The sequence below is a fragment of the Columba livia genome, chromosome 1 (assembly GCF_036013475.1).
Source record: "Columba livia isolate bColLiv1 breed racing homer chromosome 1, bColLiv1.pat.W.v2, whole genome shotgun sequence".
NCBI classification, from domain to species: Eukaryota; Metazoa; Chordata; class Aves; order Columbiformes; family Columbidae; genus Columba; species Columba livia.
The window spans coordinates 157,730,548-157,742,733 of record NC_088602.1 but is presented as its reverse complement, the minus strand read 5'-3'; the positions used below and the strand labels follow the sequence as shown (position 1 = coordinate 157,742,733).

At 40.1% G+C, this 12,186-nt stretch overlaps 3 protein-coding genes across 4 annotated transcripts in view; 2 read left to right on the top strand and 1 right to left on the bottom strand.

Annotated features, from left to right (window-relative positions):
- Positions 1-3,174, bottom strand: part of LOC102092564 (GLIPR1-like protein 1) — a 12,691-nt gene extending 9,517 nt beyond the window's left edge. Inside the window, exons 1-2 of the mRNA XM_005515972.3 lie at positions 2,858-3,174; positions 278-523 (exon numbers count right to left, since the gene is read on the bottom strand). Of these exons, the coding sequence (XP_005516029.3) occupies positions 278-523; positions 2,858-3,028 (417 nt within the window). The 5' untranslated portion in view covers positions 3,029-3,174. The remainder of the gene's footprint in view (positions 1-277; positions 524-2,857) is intronic.
- On the top strand, positions 3,046-12,186 carry CCDC107 (coiled-coil domain containing 107). The gene is made up of 6 exons (XM_065040750.1): positions 3,046-3,398; positions 6,798-7,003; positions 8,222-8,288; positions 9,518-9,608; positions 10,800-10,909; positions 11,504-12,186. The coding sequence occupies exons 1-6, from the start codon at positions 3,233-3,235 to the stop codon at positions 11,776-11,778; spliced, it is 915 nt and encodes a 304-aa protein (XP_064896822.1). The 5' UTR covers positions 3,046-3,232; the 3' UTR covers positions 11,779-12,186.
- CAPS2 (calcyphosine 2) overlaps positions 11,739-12,186 on the top strand; it is a 35,441-nt gene continuing 34,993 nt past the window's right edge. The window contains exon 1 of one of the 2 annotated variants that reach the window (XM_065040718.1): positions 11,739-11,828. The gene's annotated coding sequence lies outside the window, so the exon portion shown is untranslated. The remainder of the gene's footprint in view (positions 11,829-12,186) is intronic. The other variant, XM_065040736.1, reaches the window with a different exon arrangement.

Genomic DNA, 12,186 nt, shown 5'->3' with positions numbered 1-12,186 from the left:
ATTCTTTTACAAAGTTCATGTAGTACTGATACAATGAAACAAGAAGTGAGGCTTTCAGTGAGGCCAATGTTGTGGACAAGAAGAATGGATTATTATACAAGAAAAAGAGGTGGACGGGGGCAGGAGTAACCAGTAATACAACCATTGCTTGAGATTACAAAAGACAGGAAGCTCTCAGTCCCTAAAAACCATATATACAACTCTCTATTATTTACAGCCCCTTAGAGATTCATCAGATAAGCACTATACAGGACGTTTTATCGAAGATAACTCTTACCTGAAAGTAATGACCGCAAACCTTACTGCATTTCTGCGTTGAGAAATTATAGTATTTGATCTCATCGTAGAACAATTTAATGGCATTAGCAACATGGAATATTCTACGATTTCCAAGCCAAAGATTCTCTCCAACAGATGTGAAATTAGGATGGCACTGATGTTTCTTATCTAAGTATGTGTTATGTTGAACAGTGCATTTCTTCCCCCATGCCCTTGCAGTCCTTGCCAAAGCTGCATCCCAGGTCTGCAAAACATGAAAGATGAAACAGTTGTGCAATGTTAAGTTACAACCGGCTGCTAAATAATCAGATAAAACTAGTCAGGCAATAAAGTATAGATAGATATCATATACTGGAGTTGCATAAAGACATACTTTCCCTTATTTAGACAAGCACTCATGTTATATTTTCACTGACTTTTCCTGTTGCAGTACAGTAATATGAAAAAAAAATCATTAGACAAGTTTTTTCCCCCTTCACTATTGAACATTAACTTCGTAATAGCACTTGCTAGTAATTGAAAAGATTTCTGAAATGCACTTTTATCTTCAGATAAGGAATTAGTGTCACATCAATTAAACATGAAACTTTTTTTGTATTTCTTGTTGTTGAACAGGTCCTTAAGTATTTCTATTAGGTACATAAAAATTAATCCAAACTAAAAATGCACAGATACTGTAGATTCAGCTGTATAAATATTTTAAGTATTTTCAAGAGAGACTCTGGAAACAAATCTTACTTCTTATACAGTAAAGCTTTAAATATACATCAGAGCATTTTACAAAGACAGCTTCAAGAAGCAAACATGTCAATGTTTGGCCAGTATCTCAATCTGCTACCTCTTACTTCTTTGCAGTCTGTCACCATTAACACTTCTGATTCCTGAACATGAATGATCTTTGGTATTTGATTTCCAGTCAAGATTGTTTTTCATTAAGTTTCTTCCATCATTAAAGTATCTAGTTTTATCTCCTATGTAAAAGATGCAGTGTTTTCTTGTCTAGGTTTATTGGAGTTTGTACATTTCACTTCACTCTTAGTCTCTATGTGGATCTTACAATAACTCCACTGGCTGCTGCTACCATTTTCTCCCTAAAGGCCTTTAGTACTTTTCCAATAATATTTCTACATGCGTACCTTGATTCATATTTTTTCTTGTTTTTCCTATTCCTGAGTACTAAAACTGTGTACAGTGTCTTTGACAAGCTTCTTCACTTCCACTCCCTTATCTGCCATTCTGTCTTCTGATGGCATTTTTGTCATCAGTATCCAAATATGTACATGATCCAGAGTATACTTTAGCTGCTCATTCTCACATTCTCCTCTTGTGGTACAAAGTGGACTAAACATCAAACATCCACTTTTTCTACACCTTCTTCAGTTTTGTTTAACCCTTTCCAGGAAAAAAAAATTCAAATGCAACTAGTTTTGGTTATGACAAGCAAAAGATTCTTCCTTGCCACAGAAAACCCCTTCAGCCTCAGTACTGCAGTTCATGCCCTTGCTTTTTATAGAAAGCTTAACTCTTCTGGATCAGTCCTGCTGCTGGACCATTGTTTCTCCCCAAAGAGAAATTCCTTGGGGTGAAAATGTGAGCACCAATGGGCTGACACTAACTGTATGAGGTTCAACAAGGCCAAATGCCGAGTCCTGCACTTGGGTCACAACAACTCCAGGCAGCACTACAGGCTCAGGGAAGAGTGGCTGGAAAGCTGCCTAGAAGAAAAGGACCTGTGGGTGTTGACTGACAGACAGCTGAACATGAGCCAGCAGTGTGCCCAGGTGGGCAAAAAAGCCAACAGCATCCTGGCCTGTATCAGGAATAGTGTGGCCAGCAAGACTAGGGAAGTGATTGTGTCCCTGTACTAGCTGCTGGTGAGGTCCCACCTTGAATCCTCTGTTCAGTTTTGGGGTCCTCACTACCAGGAAGACATTGAGGTGCTGGAGAGAGTTCAGACAATGGTAACAAAGCTGGTGAGGCATCTGGAGCACAAGTCTGATGAGGAGCAGCTGAGGGAACTGGGGCTGTTTAGCCTGGAGAAAAGGAGGCTGAGGGGAGACCTTCTCGCTCTCTACAACTACCTGAAAGGAGGTTGTAGCATGGAGAGTGTTGGACCTCAAGTTGTGCCAGTGGAGGTTTAGATCGACCATTAGGAAAAATGTCATCCTGAAACGGGTTGTCAGGCACTGAACAGGCTGCCCAGGAAACTGGTGGAGTCACCATCCCTGGAGGTGCTTAAAAGACACATAGATGTGGTGCTTAGGGACATGGTTTAGTGGTGGACTTGGCAGTGCCAGGTTAACAGTTGGACTCGATGATTTTACAGGTCTTTTCCAGCCAGAATGATTCTGTCTCCAGCTGGCCTGTCCAATGTCCTCCTCCTGCCCGCCTGGTGTTTCTAGACTCACCTGCCTACAACTGACTCAACTCACTGCAGTATTTGCCATCAAACAAACTTGGTATTTGACCACCAATTAGTGATGCCATCCACCCAAGGCACCCTGGCCCACTGTCCCGTGCCCCTCGACAGGGCTATGGTGCCATCCCTGCACCCCAGTTCCCGTCCCTCCATCCCTACCATGTAGCGCATGTTGCTGGCAGGCGGCTGCACTTCGGAGCGGAGCTTGTTGTGCGTACTCACGCACAGCTCGATGAACTTCTTATCTGTGATTTTCGGTAAGGGGGGTAACGGCTTGCTTGCAGCCCTCAGCACCGGCCACAAGGCCAGCGCCGCCACCCACACCCTCATAGCCTCACCGGCCGGGACCTAAGGAGTTTCCCGCCCACGCCGGCCTGTTCTAGAACCTTCTCCACCAGCGAACCGAGCCCCGCGGCGGCGCGGCGCGAGGAGCCCGCTGGGGGGCGCTGCGCCGCCGGGCGGGGAGCGGCAGCCGCGCGGGCGTCTCTCCGTCCCACCGGGCGGCGGCTCGTTGGCAGGGGGGTGGCGGCGGCCATGGTGCTGTCGGTGGTGCAGCAGGCGGTGGTTTCGGTGGTGCTGGTGCTCTGCGTCTTCGTCGCCATGCCCAGGATCTTCGGGGGAGGGGGCGGGCGGGCCGGCCGGTCTCCGCGGGGCGGCAAGGCCGGCCCCGGCCATTACGATCCCCGCCAGCACCGCAGAGGTAGGAGCCGTGGCGGGGCCAGAGGCCGCGCCGCCGTTCGGAGTTCCCGGCGGGTCTGCTCGGAGCTGCCTCTGGCTCGGGCGGGCTTGAGGGCAGCCCCCAGGAACGGAGCGGGCTGTGGCTCGGTTGGTGGGGTTGCTGGGTGTTCTACACGGCCTGCGGCCAGGGAGGCCCTGTCAGGCGGCTCCGAGCTGGTGTGTGCGGTCTGAGCTCCTTGACTGAACCTTCCGCCTCCCCCTCCCGCCCTTTTATATTCTGCTTTTTTAGTTCATTGCTGTTTTGATTTCAGTTAGTGTTCTCTTAAGAAAATTACTTTCAAATGCAGGTGACACCCTGTTATTGGAAGCATATCTTATGGGGGCAGTTTAGTGAATCATGCGTGCAGGGGCACAGTGGGTTACTCCAACAGATGAGTAGCGGTGAGGTGTCACAGAGAGGAAAAAATACACTGCCCCTATTAGAATTGCAACGAGGAAGCCAAGTGTTACTGCTAGGAAGTGGTAGCACAGAATCATAAGAGAATTGTCAGGTAGTGTATTGGAAAAAGTCCAAGATGCTCTGCCCTGGTAAGACCACATCTGTAATACGGTGTCCAGTTCTGGGCCTCTCAGTTCAAAACAGGGAACTGCTTGAGAGAGTCCAGCGCAGAGCCACAAAGATGAGGGAGTGGAGCATCTCCCTTATGAAGAAAGGCTGAGGGAGCTGGGTCTCTTCAGCTTGCAGAAGAGGAGACTGAGGGGTGACCTCATTAATGTTTATAAATATGTAAAGGGTGAGTGTCATGAGGATGGAGCCAGGCTCTTCTAGGTGACAACCAATGGTAGGACAAGGGGCAATGGGTATAAACTGGAACATAGGAGGTTCCACATAAATATGAGAAGAAACTTTTTCACAGTGAGGGTGACAGGACACTGGAACAGGCTGCCCAGGGAGATTGTGGAGTCTTTTCCTCCTGAGACATTCAAAACCCGCCTGGACACATTCCTGTGTAGCCTCATCTAAGTGTTCCTGCTCCAGCAGGGGGATTGGACTAGATGATCCTTCGAGGTCCCTTCCAATCCCTAACATTCTGTGATTCTGTGAATTACTGAATGGGATAGAGAGCTTACTGCCCATTAAAGCTGGAGTGGTGTAAATGCATGTATGTTAAGCTATGTCCGTTTAGTCAGCTGAGGATGTAGCTCAAGTTTCAAAGGTTCGCTTACTTCTGCAAGAGAAAGCCTGCTTTCTTAAGGTAGCTCTGTGAATCATTGATGGTGCTTTCAAGGCATTGTAAACCAAGACAGTTGCTGTAATCCTCCAAATTATGTGTCTGTGCTTCTCCCTGGGATTACCTTTCAAAGGCAGAAAGAGTGAGGCTTGAGCTGCTACCATGTTCTTCCCAGTTGATGTCAAATTTACTGTGCTTCATAAGCTCTAACCTGGCCTGTTTTGCTTGATTAACTTATATGGCAGCTGTCATTTTGTATACATCAAATTCTTTTAAAACCAAACCTTAAAAAAAGTAATCCTTTGCATGCCTCTGATTCTGCTGATGTATTTTACTGTGTAAAATAAATTTCAGGCAGATTTGCAGTTCTCACCTGTCTGGGTTCTTATTTTCTCCTGTTTGGCCAGTAACTCACTCTGCAGTTTCTTTTGTGGGATAAACTTAGTGCAGGACCCTGGGCTCTATTAGGGTTCCTCTGTGCTAGGAAGCTATAAGCTGTGGAAATTTTTTCATCTGTGATATTAGATATTAGTAAATCTCCTCATTTACATTAAAAACAAAGAACTGAAAGTAAGGAAAAAAAGAGTGCAAACTTAAAACTTAGTAATCAGTGGGAAACATTCTGAAAGGAGGAAAACTATATGTGAGATAAAATGTGATTTCCAGATTAGTTAGTGATATTTCAGTAAGTCTAAACCTGCTTGTCTTGACAGGAGGATGTCTGCCTGAACTTCCGTTAAATGATTAAGGTAGCTTGAGTTCTGCCTGTGTCAGCTAGAGCATTGATTCTTTTGTGTAACTGTCTGGTTCTGTTTCAAGTTTCATGGGCAAATACACAGATAAAAGGTCTACTTCAAATGCATTTTTCAAACTGATCGATTACATGTGGAAGAAGTCATGGTAATGCCTGAGACAACTGCAGAGCTCATAGCAAATGCTGCTGCAGTCAGGGTAATCCATGAAAATCTGGAAAACTTTTCTGGCTAACCCATTTTAGACAACTCTAAACCACTGTTAAACATCACAAAGTACCAACTTAGGTTAGCAGAATTACATTCTGTTTTCTCTTGTATTTGGAAGAAGCAGTAGTCAAATAGTTGGTTAACTGGGAGTTGTAACTTATGTTAATTTTTTCCTCTACCTGGTTGTGGCTGTCTTTGCACACTCCAGTTATGTTACTATAAATTCTTGAAATGCCACTGTTTCAGTATTAATTGACAATGAGTGATTTGCATAATGGTTTTTTTGTTTGGGGGGTTTGGTAGAATGTGAATCTTGTTTTATGCATACTCAGTTCTGATATAATAGATTATGATTAATGAAGTGTTCAAAGGTATTTGAAAGTATAAGTCTAGGCAGTCAGTTGAGACATCACTGTAAAACTTCACAGCCTTCCAGTCACCTGCTGGTCGTCTCTGCATTCTTTAGCCGATAGCACTGTTTCTCATGTGCGTGTCCCATGAACCCCAGATTTAACTATCAAATAACCTAATTCCTACGTCAGGCAGTGACACTGGCGATTCTTTCACCTGCTTCCTGTTCTGGCAGGCAAATTACATGCGGAAATATTTCAGACTTCCAAGGTTGCATCTCTTTGCTATTGTGTAATCTTTTCCTGCTAAGTTTTTGATTTGCAGAGGTACAGCACTTACAAGCCTGTGGGAATATCCACGTAACACAGAATTTACTGTCAAAATAACAAAAGCAGCAACACGACGTGTAATTCAACATTGTTTTTTTCTGGGACTGGACAATTCAGTTCCTACTTAACTCCTTTCTTTGTTACAGAGGAAAAATAGTAATTTCTAGCTGCTCTCAGCATTATCAATTGTTTCTCAGAGTATGCTTCAAGGCTTAAGTTGTTTCTTGTTTCATCCACTTTTCTGTGGTTTGCTATGGGTGTGCCAATATTACTGTGAAGGAAGAAACGTAAAACTTAAATCATAAAGAAACATAGATACTTAGTTTGAGAGTCTTTGATACCTAGATTTAACTTTGCATTCTATTAATGAAAGAGGGATTTTTAATTATTTTTTTGTAACTTTATCTGGATGCAGGGCTGACCACAGCATCATAGAACAGTGATGAACAGTGACAAGACAAAAACAATTTCATTCCAGTTGTGAAACTAGTTGACTCTTAATTTCCTTTCTGACTTTGTCTTCTTTCTCTGAATTGAATTTTTTAAGGTAGTCCTCAAACAGTTCCTCAAGTTCACCTGAATCCAGGAAATTCTGACAGTTATACTTACCAGAGTATTCAGCAGATGAGAAATGCAATGGAAAAAGAAATAAAGAATGAGAGAACAAAAGGAAATGGTAGAGAGTTAGCCTTCACGCTCATGCCGTTGTATGCTCTTGGAGTGGGAGTGTTTGCAGCATACAAATTTCTTAAGGTAAGCCATAAGAAGAGCATTAAATTATTGAAATTAGAAGGAAATGTAACTGTTTTGTGTGGTTTTTTTTCTTCTTCCAATTCTGAGCCCATGTATATGGTTGTCTAAAAGCCATTTCTTGCTTGGTTTGACTTTGAATCTGAGCTCCAAAACTAAAATTATAGCATATTTGATTCTTCCTTATGAAGGCTTCTGACTTATCTTTTTATAGGCACTTAAATAAGTGAGTATCTTACACTCCCCCTCACCTTGTCCCCACCCTCTAATAAGAATCTGAGAACCTAAAGAGTGCTGTTACCTGAGGCTGTAACTTAAGCCTCACCAGTACTTCTCTTCCTTTTCTGTCTTCAGAATGAGATTGAATATGTGAAGGAGATGGATGATTCCTGCAGAGTAATAGTATTAGGTGAGCAATTGGATAGAAGAGCGAGTAGTCTAGGTCTTTTATTTGGACTTCTTATTTGGTCGTGCAGATGCAGCTGCAACACAGACTTATCCATGAAATGTGATAGTTTTCTACAATTAGTAAATTAAACAACAATTTTTAAATATCAGTCTTGACATGTCATATTTGTATTAAGAGATATTACAGCACTTGCAATGCTGAGAGTGCACTTGGAACATTGTTGCTTGCCTTCAGGGAAAAAAACCCCTTAAAGCTGAACAGGACAGGAGACAGCATTTTCATTTCCATAATCAGTTTCATATCATCTCCTATGTGACAAAAATACAACAGCTTAGCAAGATGAAAGTAGAGGCTGAGCAGTTTGGTTTTATAAATAAATTTAATTAGTTTGTAAGTGAGATTTAAACATCATAAACCAAATATTTTGCATTACAACATTTTACACTTCTGCTTGTGGTATTGAAAGGTAAATATTTTTATAATATCATCTCTATTACTTTAAGAAAGAAGTTTTACCTACTAGTTAATGGTAGGAGACTGGATCAAGTCACCTAGAAGGTTCCTTCTGTCCATTTTTGAAAACTGGAGTTGAAATAGCAACTGCTTTTTCTTACAGCTTTTGTCAGTCAGGTTGTCATTGATTAAAAGCAGAAGTGTTAGTTTAAGATAGGAAGAAGGCATGGCATAAAAAAGGTTCCCTTAATGCAGCACATTTTTATGTTGCTGTTTAATTTTGGTAAACTTCTAAATGCATTTTTTTTTTAATATGCAAATAATGATGAAGTCTTTTAATGTGATTGTGTTTGTTAAAGATGAAGTCACATGAAGAAAGTGCCTCCAAAAAGGAAAAAAGTACAGAAGACAAGGCAAAGGAAACAGGTAAGATACCCCTTGAGAATGCATATGTTCACCAAAAATGTGTATTTTCCTGCTGGAACAAGCTATACATTTTTGATGATGCAGTCTAGCTAAACAAGAACAATCTTTTAAGCTACTTATGTGCAGTTAGGAACCTACATGAAAACACTTTGTTATTTTATATATTTGAAACACTTGAAAACTTCAGATGGTAATATTCTTTAAAACAGCCACAGTAATAATAGTATGATTCTCTGCCTTTTAATATCTGATGTTTTTGTCACCTAAGACCCACTCAGTTTTCTTCAGCACAATAGGATGTTTAAATAGGACATGATACTCAATAGACTATTTAAAAAGGATATAATGATCTGCTTTAGAATTAAACTGTATTGATGGTGGAACAGTATGGATAAACAATTATAGAGACTGCTGAATTTCTGGGCCAAATTAGAGAGCTGTCAAAAACATTGACTGTTTATAGAAGAGATAGAATAAACTACCATCTTTTTCTTTATGATACACAGTACTCTTGACTGATTCAGTCTATTCTGCATGTGCCAAGAAGTGGGCTTTCCTTTTGAGAAAACGTTATGGCACATCAAAGTTGAGCTGTTTCAATATTTTTTTTCCCCTTGTATAGACAAATTTTTAGTTAATTGACACCTAGCAGCCTCTTTCAGTGTCTCTCTACACCAGATCTGTTATCAGGTTCAGCAATGATTTGTTACAGTGCCTGCTCACCATCCTTGCATGTTGCATTCTTCTTTCTTCAATTCAAAGTTTAATAGTACTTCTGGAGGAGTTACTCCTCTCAACTCTAATGCATGAAGCACTGAATATGTTTGCAAGGTGTGAGTGGGCAAATTCATGACAGTATGCTAATTAGAAATATACTACTTATACCTCAGGAAGTCTTGTAACTGCAGAGTTTTTGATTCTGGAAAGGTGGGAGCCATGTTCTTGCGTGGTTTCTACCAAAGTGTGCTCTGTTCGGGCCTAGTTGGAGCAGGTTATTAGATGAGAAGGACTTCTGGTCACATGTAGTAAGGCTTCTGTTCTTACCCCCATCATTGGCTTTTCATATTTTGGAATTTTATAGAGAAAAAAACTTCCTATTTTTGAATCTGCTCAACCAAAAATAAAAATGAATATCCTTTTGGTATTGTAAATATATTTCTTATAATGTTCTGTCTCTCCTGCCCCCTGCTCCCCACCTCCCTCCTTTTTTTCTTTTGTTTTTTTGTTAGAGCATCAGCTTTTAGAACTGGAGCAGCACCTTGCACAGACAGAGAAAATGTTAAATTCCTTATTGACTCAGTTGGATCCACTATCAAACTGGTGAGTTTTTCTAAAACATCTCAGTTACTATTTTCTGTAAACTGAATTTTTCCAAAATGTTAACAAAGAGTTTTTAAAATGTTCCTTATATATAGGTAGGGAACAGTGTTTAGGAAACTTCTTTAATTACTTTTTGTTTCTGTAGCATTTTGCAGGTAATACCTCTTCATCAATTTGCAATCTTTTCCACAGGCACCTCCTATCTCTTGTTGACCAAACATATGCAAAAGCTCAGATTTACGATCAAGTTACTGTGGCTTAAAAATTAATTAGATTTCTGGTAGCAGGAGTTTCTTACTTTTGATACAATTAGAAGACAAAGCTAGTGAAGAAGGTATAGCAGCTTATTTTTGTGTTTTGAAATGAACTTGTCAAGTCAGGAGTGTCAAACTCATTTTCACCGGGGGCCACATCAGCCTCGCGGTTGCCTTCCAAGGGCCGAATGTACTTTTACATTTATACAGTCCTAAAATTACATTTGGCCCTTGGAAGGCAACTGCGAGGCTGATGTGGCCCCCGGTGAAAATGAGTTTGACACCCCGGTGTTAAGTGATTGTGTGTGTATCAGGGAAATATGACTTCTCTGTAGTAGTATACCAAGAGAATAAGTAATATAACCTCCTTGTAGTTTTAGAGAAGCTCTTTTCTTAAGAAGCTAAGGCCTTACCCATCCACTGGAAATAAAAATATCCATGCAGTCTGTTTTGTGTAGACTGACATCCTTCATGAAGTCTAGTTTAAAACATGCAGAATTTCACGATTGTTCCTTTAGTGTACTGAACTTAATATGTGCTGAAACTATTAAGCAGAAATTCACTGACCTATTTGCCTAACCAATTTCTGGAGGGAGAGTAAACAAAATCTGAAATAAATGAGAAAATCCTCTGAACTGTAACATTCTATGTTAAGCATTGTTTACTTTCAATAATAGTTTCTTTCAGTAGTCTTTAGTCAACCTTGGCCATTGGGACTCCAGTGTTAGAATTCAGCGACTAGATTATTCAGTAGGTGTATGTGATGGGTTCCCCTCTTCTCAAGAGACGGTTCTCAAAGAAAAACTTGACATAAACATGTTGCTAAATTCACTGTGGTATTTATTCATGGAAGGAGATGTTACAATCTTATGAGTTATTATGAAGCACTCACTTCCAAGGAAATCTTTCAGCAGTTGACATCTGTCTTTTTTTCTAGTGTTAATGCTTTAGCTTGTGAGCAGAAGGATGAAATAATGACACAGCTTCAATCGATTAGAAGACTGATGAAAGAAAGTGGATTGGATAAGTCGGAAAACAAGATGAAAGGTACTTTGATTTCCAGCAGGATAGATAACTAAGTAGTTTAAAGAATAAGCACATCTTACTATAGTAACGTTCAGCTCCTGCATCTTGGGTAATGTGTGTGGAATTAATTTTATCCTGGAGGAGTACCATTTTTCCTGTTTGAGGTGAATCTAATTTCAAATTTTTGATATGTTATAATTTTTTTTAAGAATAGGTGTTAAAAGACATTTAATTAGGATAGACCACACAGCCATGTTCTGCTGTGTTAAGACTTGAATGTAAGTTCCTGAGCAGTCTGTTGATATTGGACTAACTTCAGTCTGAGGAATCCCAGATGGGGACCTCTGAGGCTGTTGAGTAAGGTTTGCACAATACACTGAACAGCAAATTGTATGTTGGTTTCAACTGGAGACTTCCAAGAGCTGTGTAGTAGTCCAAGAGAAATCTTAAGTGTTAAGAAGGCTTCCTTAGAAATTTGGGAAGTTTTTGCAGTAGTTGAGTCTTAATAAAAGAGAGAAAACAAAAAAATATATCTATTCTGCTTCTAAACTGACTCTGAAATTTGGAGCCTTTCTAGTAAACTTTGATTTTGATATTTTTTTTCTGTATTATAAGATGCTAGCCACATTTGTACCGAGAAACTTGAAGATCTCATTCAGTCATTTGCTGAACATTCTCAAGGGAAAGAAATGGATGACAGAGAAGATGACAGCAATGAAGATTTGCTTGAAGATGTTGATAATGATGACAAAATAGAAGAGCATGAATTATGTGATGAATGTGAAATACTTCAGTTTGAGACAGATGAGATAGAAGACCAAGAAATTATAAAGAAAGATGCCATTGAATCAGAAGAGATAGGACTGAGGAGACGTAATAGATATGAATGAAATCTACATATGTAAAACTTTCAGAAGTTTATGAAATATTTTTTTCTAAGGTATGCACTTTAAACTGTTTTGAATGAAGTTATGTGCACTGCTATATGCTTTAAAAAGATGGGTGAAATACTGTCTGTGCTCTTATCTGATGGTTCTGTAACTGACTTCAGTGGCAGCAGAATTTTACTCGGGATGTTTACATATTTTTTTCTATTTATTTTTTCTTATAAAAATACTAGTGTACTCTGTATATAATGCACTGTAATGATATCTGATGCTTCACTAAAATATTAGAATATCTTGTAATTAAGACTATAAAGAATAGATGTTTCATAAATGTTTTGTAACTAGTAAGCACGATGCCACTTGAACCGTAACTTTCTTGAGTTAATTAAAGAGCGTGCACTGATGAATTTA

What these genes read in the sequence shown, in the direction of transcription:
- CCDC107 (XM_065040750.1), top strand. Translation starts at nt 3,233, where the DNA reads ATGGTGCTGTCGGTGGTGCAGCAGGCGGTGGTTTCGGTGGTGCTGGTG. An exon ending in TCCCCGCCAGCACCGCAGAG is followed by an intron (nt 3,399 to 6,797) that starts GTAGGAGCCGTG and finishes GAATTTTTTAAG; the next exon opens with GTAGTCCTCAAACAGTTCCT. An exon ending in GTCGGAAAACAAGATGAAAG is followed by an intron (nt 10,910 to 11,503) that starts GTACTTTGATTT and finishes CTGTATTATAAG; the next exon opens with ATGCTAGCCACATTTGTACC.